Consider the following 15,550-nt stretch of genomic DNA (forward strand, 5'->3'; position numbering starts at 1 on the left):
AAACTATTTGTAAAAAAAAAAAAAAAAAAAAAAAAAAAACTAGAGCTAGCAACAGATTCTAGTCAGATCTGACTGGATGACACGGAAAAGAATTCAGATAGTAGCAGGCTAGATGTGGCACAGAACACCTATGGCAAGTTGCTAATATGAGTAACTGAGGTAGAGGCAGGGTATAGACATCCTTGCGAAGAATGTTCTTCACCTGACGTTTGTAGGTTCTTTTTTATTTTGAAGCAGTCATGCTACGGGTTTGGCATGACCCATTCTTCTCTTTCATTTCCTTAATCACTTCAACAGGGTGGGCATTCTCTAATGAGCATCTGGGAAACAATGACACCTACTGTTTGAGCTACTGTAGCTGTAGAAATCCTGCCACGTGAGATGGCAGCAAGTGCGGATTTGTAACTACTCTTTCTTTCCTTTAGGAAAAGAAAAGGACGAATGGTTCTGGTGGGTTATGCTAGGGTGAAGAAGTGCTGAAATTTCAGAAGACACAGCTCTTATCTGAGAAGATATTTAATCCAGAACGAGAATATATGAGTCCACATCTATTGATAACAGTCCTACCTTACAAGAGAAAAAACTGAAGGCAAATGAAATGTACAATAGACTAACATATGGTTCAGCCATGAATGTTTATAATAGAGAATCGTAATCACAGAAACTGAAATTCTACAAGATGAAAAATGGAGCAAGGTCATGACTGAAATGGCCTCTCTGGTTCCCAGTTCCTGCATCCCACCTTCCATCCCCGTAGCCATAGAAAGGTCCTGGAACCTCCACCAGTGGACTGAATGTCCTCGGGATGCTCTCCATCTCTGTCCTCTCCCTCTGTCTGCATTATAAATAATGTACTTCGTCTCCACTTCAATACCTGGATGCTTGTCTGATCTCCTGCATCTGAATTCCTTTATGGATCATCTATTCTTCTTCCTCTGAAACTGGAGCCCCGGATTGCCTTTATTTTCTGTTTGATCCAGTCTTCCTAAAGACTGCCCACTCCCAGACTTACAGCCACTGAGTTTTGCCATTCTACCTCATGCTGGACCTTACAGAATAAACCACCAACTGAATATCCCACCACTGACCCGCTGTTCCATCCCTGTCCCTTTGGCTGGGTGCCTGTGGCTGAATCTACTTCTGATGAGTACATATCTCAGCTGATGTATTCATCTCTTGTTTGGACTTTTCCTTTCTGTCTCTACTCTCCTCAGAAAAACAAAGAAAAAACAACAACAACAACAAAACCGAACCAAACAAACAAAACAACCAGTCAACAATGTCAAAGTATAATATATAGCACACAATATTCAATACTCCTAGTCAGGGAAGATATCATTTTACAATTACCAGTCACTTTTTACTTTTCAAAGGCATAGTAAATATTATTTTGGATTTTTAAAAAGCCAATTTAGTTTTTCATCATGGTGATAAATCATTATGAAATTCGTGAGTCTTACAGTAACTCCCCTTTCTGAGCACTGTAGGGATGAAATCTTAATAAAGTAGGAGGAAAAGGAATGGAAGACAAGGAAGCTACAGAAAATTTAATATATTTTAAACATTTAAGCATTCATTTGTTCTTACTAAAGGCAGTGCCTAAAAAGTGCACTAATTTATAAATTAAATCAGCAGTGGATATGTTATGTTTCTAGTTCAAAAATCTGGAAGAACTGTAATCATAGTTAACAGTCATGTCTTCTTTCTTCCACTTGAATTCTGTATGCTAGAATAATCCAAGAAAAGCTAATCTCAAACTGGCCATGCAAATAATTTGAAAACCAAACAGGTTCATTCTTTACTAATAGATTCTCCCTACTTCATGTCAAGTAGATAATAAAAAAAGAGTTCAATTAGCTTGTACGGACCTAATTCTTAAAAAATTTCTAAGACTATCATATAGTGTTATTCAGAAAAAGACCCTGCGTTTGAGATTTTAATTTCAGGCCAAATAATAATTATTATTTCATTTATGAAATAGCTCCACTTAGTTTCAAAAGAGTGTCTGCTGGCAACTTCCTTCTTCTGCAACTTTAGCTCTCCTGTACATATGAGCTGGTATGCACGTTCATTCTTTTTTTCTACTTCTATAATATTTTAGCTTTTATGACATTTAACATTGAAAGGTCAAATAGTTTCTACCAAGAGTTGTGGTAATACACTTTCTTTACATTCTTTTACTTTCATTTTGCAAGTACAAAATTTCTTTTTCAAGACTGCATTAGTGTAAATAATTTTAAAAAATTATCACACTAGAAGACACAGTTATGTGTCTTTAAGGACTTAAGACTTACAAACCCATTTTTCCCATCTGTTTTTTAAAGTGGTTAAAAAAATTAAAGTTCAATATTATGTAAAACGTAGATTGATGTTGTCCAGAGGAATAAAAATAAGACATTCAGAGAACAGTTCTCATTAGTTGGCATGATCTAGTGCTATAGTCTTCTGTATTGTGTAAACCTTAATTTCCATTAATAGATGATAATCATTTGTTTGACATTACTGTGTATTTACATAATGAATACCAGAGTCACCACGTACTGGGCAACAACTTCCTCATGTGTTTATGGTAATTTTATAGCTGAGGTAGCCTATGAAGCAGAATATGCTGATTTGGTTGGCAGGAAACCAGAGTGAATCAAATGGACCACCATGTTGTCTCAAACTAAAACCTCGTATGTTCTCTCTTTTGCCACAAAGTGATTATGCAATATCCTTCAAGTTGCTGAAGAACAGAACAGTACTGAAAAGCAATCACTTGGCTAAGACTTAAGTCCTCTGACACATTTCTGAATTATTGTTGATTGAATTAAAGTCTAAATCAAACTCTGGGACTATTACAACAAATCAGATTGAAAAATAAACAAACTATGAATCACATATCCTGACATTTCTTTTAAAAAAGATTTCAAAATTGAAGCGTTAACATCTACTTTGAATTCTGTAAATTTACCTGTCTTAATAAGTGTTATTCTGCCTTTATGAGCATTAGAAAATGGTCCTAAACTCCATCAACTCACTGAGTATTTACTTTCACACTTCACATAGCATAAGAGTTCAGCCAATGAGCCTTGTGCTCACACCCCTCCCCCACCTGCATATATGTATAGAATAGAAAGTTTTAAGATGTAGGTAATGGCCTAATCATCAGGCAGTTTCAAAAATTAAAATGGCTACCTTGACATTTCTGAATTTAAAACAAAATATCTTATTTTAATCTTTTCAGCTCTATTAATTTGTTTTAAGATTTCTTAAACCAAAGAGAAGAAAAACACAGCATGAATAATATGATGAAGAGTTATAATAAACTTAGTCTGGCCACAGTGGAGAACATTCTATTGAAAAGCATTAAAATGGGCAAATAAACTCAAAGAAGCCTTACCCCTCCCTCCATTCCCTGTAATAGAGCAATAAAAATCAAATAAATACCTCAAATAGAAAGGTGACATAGGTCTTTCATCTTCCTGCGAACTAAAAAGAAAATAAATTTTGAATTAATTTCCGTTAATATTTTAACATGTCAGTTTTACTAAATCTCTGTTCTGCCTGTCAGAAATGTTATCTGGACATATTAGAGCTAATCTCACGAAGGAGCAAGGTTAGTAAAACATACTCCACCTTGGACCTAGCCAAGGTCAATTACTTCTTCATGGGAGACCACTAAGAGAGGTTTCTTTCAAGACTAGCCTAAGGCAAAAGTAATTCACATCACACTTTCAAGAGGAAGCTTTTTACTATCTTATTTCTACAAGACAATCCAAGTTCTATATATTATACATAAACTCTTAAAATGATTGCATATATACTCAATTGCCTCAATAAAGTTAATTATAGCTCATTACCACGATGATGAAAGTAAGCAGCAGCCAACAAAATATCTCTGTTAAATGTGAGCTACTTTAAGAATGTTGCCTTAGCAATGAGAGGCACATCAGTAAACTACGCTCTTGAACTTTGTTTTCAGTAGTGACTTTAAGTATTAATGAGTATGGATAACACGTAAGGACATAAATGAAATTATAGAAATAGTTTACATTCTTCAAACATAGGATATAAAACTTAATACAAAGGTATTTTAAAAATGTAAAATATATACAATATTTTTTCAATATGCATTTTCTTCTGATAAATGATTTGTAGGCAAGAATAAGTCAGTCACTCTCTCTTAGTGTCTGCTGGAGTGGTCTTTGAACCTTTTTGATTATGCACTGATAAAATCTGCTTTGAAGCAGCCACTCCCCTCAATATATGACTAAGTATCTACCTCTAATAATTGTGTGCATGAATTAAACAGATAAAAATAGAAATAGAAATTAAAAAGAAGCTCTAAAATTTTCTTCTGTATCCCTATCGCTAATCTTGTATATCACCTTAGAGGAAGCAACTAGGTAATTTCAGCTTTCTCTCCCACTCAGTTTTTTATTTTCTTAAGCAACACTGATGAAAAAAGTTTGCTTCAGTTGGTAATATACTGGCAAAATCTTATGACAAATTTATACTGTAAAACACATACACACAAACCCGGCTGTCCTTTAAAGGTCTTAACATTTTAGCTGGAAGATAACATACCAACTAAGACATACTATTTTTCATTCTTTCATGATTTTGGTTTCCGATTTCATTACGGCTTAGCTGTTCTAATGTTTATGTTGCCAAAGATTTTAATGTTTGTAATCACTTGCACCACTTCTAAGTGAAGGGTAAGCGATGGGTCAGCTTTATGGACTTTAATGTGGGTGGACTGAGGGCAAAGCTTGTAAAGTCAGGCTTCATAGCTGAAGAGTTAGAGGTAACATGTGGGAAATGTCCAGGTGTCTTGGGAAAGAAGCCACCTGGAGCCGTGCTATTCTAAGAGGGAACTACTTTACGCCAAACTGATACAAGAAGCTTACATATTAGTGTCAAAATATGCCTTGAAAACACTTACCAAATTACAAAAAATGCCAGAATTGGGTTGTTGCCGAATCAAGGATTCATGGTCAAAAAGTACTAATTATGACCAATACTATGCAAAAAGGCTGCAACTAAAATACTGTAACGGTATTAGTTTTATAGGAAAATTGCCTTCATGCGTTATAAAATGGGCACTGAACTAAATACTTTTTTGCCCAGAACAGATCCTGAACTCTAACATGTAACAAATTTAATGAAAATTAACAAGGATACATTAGTGAAGATTTAATTAGCAATCTGGTCGGTTTCCTTAGAATTTAGATGATTTAGATGGTGCAGAGTTCTAAACACAGCTGTTCGTATGTTTTGGCTAATGTTTATTTGTGTGTGTGCTAAATTTCTTTGTAGCAGAGGCAATCAAAATCAATCCTTTCTTTTCTCCCTCACATTTTTATTCATTAACCAGATGCTACCGGGTGCTCTAACATTAATTATCTCACATAAATCCTCACCAAAACCCTCCCTGGAACTTGCTCTCAACTTGAGGAAAGTGGGCTCAGCATGGGGAACATAATACATACGAGTCACACAGCTAGTGATGTGTAAATTACTATATTACATATTAGTCCATTTTTGTTGTTTACCATCTTCCCTTCATTTTTAACCTATCAGAATATGATGAGATGAATAGGCGAAGAAAATAGATGTGACAGCCAGTCTGCGTTCCAACAGCATGCAGCAAGATCTTGTAGACTTTATATCCCCTGTCATAAAGATTCTAGTGACTCTACACCAACCTTAGTCCTTTCACAATGCATGATGACTGATATCATATATAAAGTGATTATTTTATTAAAGTATACTCTGGCAGTATAAGAATATCTCCTGATAGAAACACAGGTTTTTAATCATAAGCAAATATTTTTCAGGCTGCATCTGCCTGAAAACAAAGTAAGTTGTCCATGAAAGACAAAATCAGAAATTCTTAATTTGGATATGTTCCTGAAATTTAACTAATTTTACACATTCCAAAAAAGAAAATGTAAAATACTGCAATTTAAGTAAAATAAAATGGCCTTAGTTAGATTTCTTCAGTCTGCAGTGGTCAACAGGGCAGCAATTCATGCACAGTACTCAAGAAGAACAATACAATTCAAAAAGAAAATGAAAATAAACAAATTTGATAGTTAATTAGCATATTTCTCTTTTCCTTTTCATAAAAGTATCTTTTCCTTGGGTTTAGTAATGTAATCTTGACAAAGGTATAAATTCTAAAACAATTGAAGCATTGATTTCAAATTAAGTCAATTAATTCTAAAAATCAATTTAATGCACTGATTTTAAAGGCAATTTTAAGAAAAAATGGCTAAGGACAACTCTTCCAAATAGAACTGAGAAAACAGACTTTTCCGTAAAAAATTTACATAAAGACATTTACATAAGACATTTGAAAAAAAGTCACCATTTCTACATTTGCACAAAATGTATATTTTGTTATTGTTACAGGTACCCAAATATCTACTTATCAAGGTTATTTATGCCTGTTCCTGGATTTATGTCTATCTTAGGCATGTCTGATGATATTAAATAAGTCATAGTTTTTGGCCTAAATTTTATTTTACTTTTTTTAATGTTTATTTATTTTTGAGATGGGGGAGGAGAAGAGAACGATGGAGACACAGAATCTGAAGCAGGCTGAGCTGTCAGCAGAGAGCTTGACATGGGGCTTGAATCCATAAACCAGGAGATCATGACCTGAGCTGAAGTTGGACACTTAACCGACTGAGCCACCCAGGCGAACCTTGGCCTAAATTTTAAATTGAGAATTCTGACTTATTTTTAAGTTTTAAAAATAAGGACAAGTACCTCAAATGAAAAAGGGAGTGTGTGCCATGAAATTAAACCAATGACAAATTTTAACAAATTGCAACTCATTGTTTCCTCCTTGGTTACTAATATAAACTCCAGGTTTTAATTATTTCCTGTTTGCTAACCCTGAATAATGGCCAAGCTTAGGCAGCTAATTAGTTTCCCTTTGTTTTCACTTTTTAAAATTCAAACATACATTGAGAAATTTGGGCAGCCACCTCATTTATGCCAGGCAATCAAATACTTAATGTCCTCAGACATGTGGTGATCTATTCTTTCAAAACAACTGCCTATGGGAAGAACATTGATCAAATACACCTAAGTAACAGTCCAAATCTAGGAAGCTACAACTGTGAAGGGCTGTATCACAGATACTATGTTTTTAGTGGGGGTCCTAATCGAGCTTACTTCTATGGCTCAATACTGGTAAATGTATATAAATGAATGAAAGCTAGACTTACAGTTTTTCCATGAGTTGTGCTAATTTCTAACGTGAAGCCAATGAATACAATGCCCATCAAATTAGTTACACGACAAGCTAACAGATATCACAAAATGCATGGTATTTTCTATGTCTAAGAAAAAAACCAATGCTCTTGGGAGAATCTCCAGGGTGCGGTATTCAAAAATGGACCTTCCACTGCTGGATCAAACCACTACTCCATTCAATTACCTTTTGAGCTATCCTGATAAATGCTCCAATTAGTTCAACTTTCTAACTGGTTGGCTGGCTACCAAAAAAATAAGCATCACCTGCATATTTAGCTATACACATTAACTAAATTTTTGAATGATTTGATCTAGAAGAAATAGTCTGCAAGTGTTCCTTGAGGAATGAAGACTAAAAAACTGGTAAATGCTAAGGATTAGGTTCCCTTCATTGAAGAAACTAGGGAAACCATCAAACAAAACAAATTATAAAACAACAAAACAAAAACAACAAAACAGAGCAAAAGGGAGAGACCAAAGTGAGGGAGCAGTAAAAGGATACAATTAAAAGTATTAAGTAAACATTTTTTCTGGAATTCAGGTTTTTTCCTCATGTTGCAACAGAATGTACTAAATTTTCTTAGAGGAATTTTCTTAGAGAATGATGAGGTGAGCGAAGTTAGCAATTTTCTTTCCTTCCTTCCTCTGCAAAACCTAAAGTGTCACACCCCCCCTTGCATTTTCAATTTGTCCCCAGTGCCAGGCATTAACCATGTAGTACTCTCACTGGAGAGTGATGTAGCAGCTGATGCCTTCACATTTTTGGTTTGGCCTCATTCAGGAATATGGGGGGAAAAAGGCACAACAATCTCTCTGGTCTTTTTTGGGGAACACTTGTAGATGTTTTCAGATTGGTTTGTAGCTAAGTGTGTGCAGCTATAATTTTGTGGGGATATTTTTGTAGATATATGTATATACTTCTTTATTGTAAACCCACGTAGTTTTGTTTAGTTCTTTTATTTGCACTTTGTGATTAAGAACACAACACGTGGCCAGTACAAATAAAAATAAATTCTTGAAGTTCAAGAGCAAATTGATTTTCCTGACCAAAGGGTAAATGCAAAGAGCTGAAGCTGTTAATATTCACAGGACAACAAGACTTTTCAGCCAACACGAGAGGTATTATTTTGGAGGCAAAATAAACTGGCAAAACAAAAAGACATCCAAAAATTTAGAAGTTTTTTTTCTCAATAAGAAAAGAAAACTTTCTTACCACTTTCTTGATTGCCTGGTGGTAATTTGAAATGTACTGGTTAGGGGTTGAAACATATGTGGGAATGCCAACCCCAGTGCCTCAGCATGTGACCTTATTTGGAAATAGGGTCTTTACAGAGGTGATTGAGTTAAAATGAAATTATTAGGGCACCTGGGTGACTCAGTTGGTTGAGCACCTAACTTCAGCTCAGGTCACAATCTCACGGTTTGTGAGTTCGAGTCCTGAATCAGGCTTGCTGCTGTCAGCACAGAGCCCACTTTGGATCCTCTGTCCCCTCTCTCTCTGCCCCTCACCTGCTCACACTCTCTGTCAAAGGAAAAGAAATCATTCAAGGGGACTCTAATTCCATATAACTGGAGTCCTTGTAGAAAGGAGAAATTTGGACACAAAGAGAGACGGGGAGAATGCCATGTGAAGATGGAGCTCTGCATAAGCCAAGGAACTCCTAGAAGGCAGGAGACAGGCCTCAAACAGATTCTTCTCCAGATCCTTCAGTGAAGGCTTGGCCCCGCCAACATTGATTTGGAACTTCTGGTCTCCCAAACAGTGAGGCAATCAATTTCTCTCCTTTTTTTTTTTTTTTTTAAATTTTTTAATGTTTTATTTACTTCTAGGAGAGAGAGAAAGAGACAGCGTGAGCAGGGGAGGGTCAGAGAGAGAGGGAGTCACAGACTGAAACAGGCTCCAGGCTCTGAGCTGGCAGTCAGCACAGAGCCCGACGCGGGGCTCAAACCCACAAACCGCGAGATCATGACCTAAGCGGAAGTCGGATGCTTAACCAACTAAGCCACCCAGGCGTCCCGTCAATTTCTTTCCTTTTAAGCCACGCTGTTAGTGGTACTTTGTTACAGAAGCCCTAGAAAACTAATAAATCCACTAAATGTTTTTTTCCCCTAAATTCAGAAGAACCTGCCTAACCAAAGTGTCTCCATCTTACAAAAGGCTTGTCTCTCAAAATTCCTTTGTAGACATGCTCAGACTAGACTTTATTTCCAATGCTGACATGGAGATTTAATTTCTGGGCCTATACTAACCTCTCATTCAAATGAACTATCTTCAATAAGCAGACCAAGACAATATTTAAAGGAAACCTTTGGCTATGATCCAGTTAGAAACACATTTTACATCATTATGCATACACACAAAATGGACACACATTTTATGAAATTATCCACACTTTTGATATTTTCTATTGTATACATTTTACTTATGTAAAATTATATAAAATACTAGTCACAACCTGCTAAATTGATTTTAGGACCACTAATACGTCATGACTCACAGTTGAAAAACAGTGTTTTAAATCATTATGCTAATTACACTTCTCCTTTGCCTGATATATATAATGACATTCCATGAATGTGTTGAATTAAGATCTATGTTCCCACAGGAAAGAAAACACTCATTCTTTCCCTGCTCCATTGACACAAATCAGCTCTGGGCCAAAGAAGTACAGATTTTGTCCAGTCCAGATGGCAGAGTGGCACAGTGAGGAAGTGGTCCCAGATAAACCCAGTAGTGGGCATGAGAACATAGTTCTAGAAAGCCCTCTTTTAAATATTCTTTTCCTGGCTGAACCACAGGATGGTGTCAAGAGTGAGACTCCGGGACACGTGGTCTCTTTAGATTCTTCCTGATTTTATGACTGTGGCATTCTTTACCAATCCACATTCTTTTAGATTAAAAAAAATACTTGGAGGGAACTAAGGAACATCTCATTTTTTTTCAGTCCCATATCCCCAACTACTATCTCTGGATGCCCTTCTGATGAATATCATTCAGAGACTTGAGGGGAGTGAGGGTGTGCACATGTCGGGGAAGAGCTTCTCATCAGGGACAGGAAGGGTTCCTTTCTCTACCTCTATCATGTCCCTTCTGACAGTCGGAATGTCAGAAGTGAACATAACTACTTGCTGGCTGACTGACATAGCCGGGACGCTCACTGTGCACCTCACAGGGGATTTTGGCTGGAGAAATGTTTTGAAGTCATAGAAAGGAATTCCTTTTATAATACTGAAGTCATGTTAACAAGCCACTGTTCTCCTTAAAGAAGTTTATCCCTCAGCCCCACATCTGGTCAATTCCCCAATTCTGCTGATTCTACCTAAAAAAAAATTAAACAAAACAAAAACAAAGAACGACAAGTCTCTTGAACTTGATTTTTCCATTTCCTCTGCCTTTGTCTTTCCCAGGGCCAGTACAGTTTCCCTGCCACTCATACTAGTTTATCCTTCATACTCCACCAGGTTCATTCTCCTAACTTAAAAGCCTCTTCCAGTTACCCACTGCCTTGTGGGTAAAATCCAAATGTCTAAACCTGGCACCAAAGGTCCCTCCCAATCTAGGTCCAACATACCTCTGTAGACCACTCACTACACTTTCGTAACTCCTGCTGTTTGTACGTGCTGTTCCCTCTCCCTTAAATGTTTCCTCCACCTCTCTCAGCCTGGGTAAATATTTCATCTTTCAGCTCAAGTGTCATCTAATCTGGAAAGTCATCTCCAGTACCCTGGAGAGGGAGCTGCCTCTTCCTCCAGGCTCAGATACACTGTTCAGAGCTATAAATGAGCAACACGACACCAGAATTCACGAGTTCAGACGCTTGCCTCACCTCCTAGATTTGTCTTTATCTCTGTACCACTACCAGCATCTAGCAAGGTACCTAGAACATTCCAGGCACTCAGTAAATGGCTGAGTAAAATCAGCATCATCAAGGCTTCGCTGAGTGCTAACGCTACCAGTTTGATGTAGTTATTTTTAAAACATAGACTGTTTATTACCTCTAAAATGAATTGGGCTGCCTAGAAGCATTTTCAGATATGTGCATGTGGATTATTTTAAGTGTTCTTTTGTTCCCTTCTATTCAAAACCTAGTGAAATCACAACTATGCCACAGGCTTTCTCTCCCATCCCGAGAGACATGAAATTGTTCTCTTTCCTTCCACTGCACAGTGAGGTGATAGTTCTGCCACTATGCCAGCAATGTAAATGCTATACTTTCTGTGGTGTTCTGTGAGTCCAGAAAAGGATATGTTCGGGCAAGGAAATATAGGCCTGCCACACGCTGTATCTGTTTGTTCTGGCTTGAGCGCAGGAACCCTTCACTGCAAACCCACAGGTTGTTTGGGGCTTAAAGAAACTTTTTGTTTAGTCAACAAACTATTTTCAAGGCATTTGGAAGCTCATATTGGTCTCTGAGAGTCTTGCTCAGAAAAGTGATGTTTATCATGGACTGCCTTGGGGAGACAATAATTGAGAATGGTAAATACAGTAACTTTTTTTATGGGGGAGTTGATATTAGTTGAAGAGAAAATACTTTTAGAACATTAATAAGTTAAAATATCTTCTGATCTTTAGTTCAACAAAGTAAAAGAATATAAGGATACCTATAGAACGGAGGAAAGAAATAGTAATTTGTACTAACTTAGCATTATTGATAGTTTGCTGATACAGTTTTCATTTAACAGACCTTAATTTCCCAAACTGTTGAGTGTGAATGTGGGTTTCTTGTGGGAGACAAAAATATTTTTGCAATGCAAATTATCCTGTCATCTTTCTTCCTCTGCTAGAAGAGGGTTTTACACAGTAAATGGAGTCAGTGACTTGTTTCTACTTTATGGTGATTTGTACATTGGTTTTTAGGATGATGAGGAACTGGTCAATGTATGTATGATGGATGTCTACCTTCACTTCAGCTTTTTGAGCTTCCATAGCCACATGCAAGAGCTCATTCAACATTTTCTGAGTGGCTGCTATGCACCAGGGCCTATGACAGGTGACACAGATACACAGGCTACTATTAGCCTGTATATGGTCCAAATCCTCACAGAATTTATAGACCAGGGAGAAACGGAAGCCTGAAAGTTGATAATGATTAGGAAAAAAGGATCCATAGCTATCATGTATTGAGGCCTTTACCTTAATAAGTCAAGGCTTTGGGCTAAGAGCTTCACATACATTTTCTCATTTGATCCTCAAAGACACACTTAGAGAGAGGTATCACTAATTGGGTTTTTTTCAGATCAGAAAAACAAGTCTTCAAGAGGATAATTCACCAGCTAGAGGCCACAGAACCAGGCATGGCTAAGCCTCAAGTCCACATCTGTGGAAGCCAGGGTACCAGACCTTACACTCAAGCACTATGCAGTCTGGCAGGTTAGGAGTTTGGAGGGTCACGTAGGCCTTATTAGGAGAAATATCATGAACAGGAGAACTCTTCCACAAGGGAAGAGAGTGTGTGAAGGCAGGAGGCAGCATGGAGTGAGTGTAGCTCTGCAGACGTGGCAGATGCATCTAAGCAGGGGCACCTGGGACAGGAAGACACTGGAGTGTTTACTAAGTCAAAGAACTGAGAGTGAAGGAGAGCCACTTATAAAAATACTACACAGTGTATCAATGGTCCACTCTGGATGGCTCTCAGCTCCTAATTTTGGTTTCAGGGGCTATTTTAATCTAGACAGTGAAGTTATAGTTCTTTCCACGATCATTTTGCTGACAGCAAAAGAGTGATGTATCATCCCAAACTCTTTCTAAGCTCTCAACTTTTTCTAGTGTTTTTGTTCATTTCCATATTATTTGAGTAAAGCAGTTCAGTTCTTTGCTTTTACTTCTATTAAGTTCAAGTTTTCTGATTTTTATTCTTATAGTTTATGAGAAGATACATGATTTCCTGACCACAAACTTTAAAGGTTTTATCAAATGTATCCTGTGTCTCACCTCTTCCCTATTGCCCAGTATTTTTATTTCTTTACCTAGGTATCTTAATTTTGAAAGTCAACTTCTTAAACTTCCTAATATTTTGTTTTTTTACCATTCATCTCCCCATCATTTCCCATTAACATACCACTCTTTTTTTTCCATTTTTAAATTGGGTTGTCTTTTTTAAAAAAATAGTTTATTGTCAAGTTGGTTTCCATATAATACCCCGTGCTCATCTCCACAAGTGCCCTCCTCCATGCCCATTCTTATGCGAGAATTAAAATTAGTTTCCACATCTGGCTCTGTGACAACCTATCCAAGTGTTATAATGTAGTGTACAAAAGACATAAATCTTTAGAGACAGAAAGTAGATTAGTAGTTGCCTAGAGTTGGGATAGGAGGATTTTAGGGAGATTGAGGGTTGTTTTAGTCAGTTTGGGCTGTTCTAACAAGATACCACAGATTGGGTGGCTTAAACAATAGAAACATTTACTTCTCACAGTTCCAGTGACTAGAAGTCAAAGATCAGGATGTTAGCAAGTTCTGGTAAGAGTTCTTACTGGCTGTCACCTTCTTGCTATATCCCCCTATGGTGGGGTGTGGGGGATGGAGAAGAGTGAGCACTCTAGCCCCCTTATCTCCTTATAAGGACACCAATCTTATTATGGGAGCACCACCTCCATGACCTCATCCAAACCTAATTACCTCTGAAAGGGTCCCACCTCCAAATACCATCACACTGGGGAATAGAGCTTCAATGTAAGAATTTGGGGGGAACATATTTAGCTCACCATGGGGGTTGACAGCTAAAATGTACAGGGTTCTTTTGGGTGATGGAAGACATTCTAAAACTGCTTGTAGTGATGGCTATACAATCTTGTGAAAATACTAAAAAATCATTGAATACTTTAGGTAGGTGAATTACATGGTTATGTGAATTATATATCAAGACACCTATTTAAGGAGTTATTTCCAGTTCTTCTTAAAGAGTAAACAGTCCTTTTAAAAGGTTTTATACAGTACAAACTGTTTCTTACAATTCCTTCCGATCATTACATAAATATATGTATCATAGGAAAAAAGCAAGGCAAAAGTTTTTGAGAGTTTCAAGAAATTTGATTCCAGAGTATTTTTAATGACATGTCCTGCAAGCCATTCTTTAAGCCACTTTCCAGTATTCATCCAATGAAATGGAATGCAATGTTAGAGAATCACCTTATCTGTGTTAAGAAGTCTTGTATTCAAGAAATTGAAAGGTACTGAAGCATAAGAAAAAAAAAAAAACAAGAGAAAAGCAACATACTACTATTCTCCATGTCTAAGTAGTTTAGTCATTTAGAAAGAACTACCATATTATTTAACTCTAAAACTGCCCCCATAAGTAAGTATATCAAGCATTGTCATCCCATTTTATAGATGAGGAAAATGACCTGATCAAATTCACATGGGTAGCTAGCTGTCAGTCTCTGCGTATGTTTTTTTTGACAGCAAGTTTACTACTGTTCTACTGTTTTCCCCACTGCTCTGCACTGAATACCAACACCTCTAATTCTTCTATGGTTTAGACAGGGTGATCTGTGTAAAATTTTAAAACATTCTCATCTTATTTCATAATACCTTCTTTTTTGGAGTAATTAGCAAATATTTAGACTCAGAGACACTGTAACCATCCCATGAGAGTAGAACTTAGAGATCTTAATTGTTCTCAATGACTTCTTGTTACTACTAAACATAGGCTAGATTAGTGATGAAATCTAAGTTTAGATACACAACCCTGTAAGGGTTAACTTGGGTTTGAAGTGAGGCGACTTTAACTCCCTCTTAGACTGTGTCTATTGAGGGATTAGGGGATGAGCATGGAGTGCTATCCAAGTATCAACAAGTTAGGAAGAATATCGGTTTACAGATAGAGTAACTGGTGGCATCACCACTACAAGCAGTAGAGGGCTCTCTAACACTACACACAATATACACAAGCAGGACTACCGTTAGCTGGGGTGTTTGCTGGTTAACTCCCACATCATCCCCATATTACCCATGTTTTATTGTTTGCAAAAAGTTATTCTAACTACCAATGCTTGATCAGACCAGATAAATTCTGCTGATAAGTTTCAGTGAAATTTTCCCACTTTGGGCCACTACTAACATGTTAATGAACCCTAGGGCCATGCATTTTCTTAAAAGAGCCATTGCAATTTGGAATTGTGAGGTACTTCACCATCATAAAATAAGTTATTAGTAACATGCATTGAATATCATAATTTGATAGAGTAATGAACAAGAGAATTATATAAAGGTTCTTAACCTCAGTTTCCCACTTTGGTAAATAAATCAGGGAAAGAAGACAATGCTAACACATGAAAGCAGATGCATTAGTTTAGATTA

At 36.9% G+C, this 15,550-nt stretch overlaps 1 protein-coding gene across 2 annotated transcripts in view; it reads right to left on the bottom strand.

The window, feature by feature from the left end:
• Nucleotides 1–15,550, bottom strand: part of LOC120221181 (protein FAM13A) — a 283,092-nt gene that overhangs the window by 96,193 nt on the left and 171,349 nt on the right. For both annotated transcript variants that reach the window (XM_039218435.1, XM_039218436.1), the window contains one exon: nucleotides 3,430–3,471. In XM_039218435.1, the coding sequence (XP_039074366.1) occupies nucleotides 3,430–3,471 (42 nt within the window). The remainder of the gene's footprint in view (nucleotides 1–3,429; nucleotides 3,472–15,550) is intronic.

Source organism: Hyaena hyaena, unplaced genomic scaffold, assembly GCF_003009895.1.
Source record: "Hyaena hyaena isolate Hyena2069 unplaced genomic scaffold, ASM300989v1 scaffold_764, whole genome shotgun sequence".
NCBI lineage: Eukaryota > Metazoa > Chordata > Mammalia > Carnivora > Hyaenidae > Hyaena > Hyaena hyaena.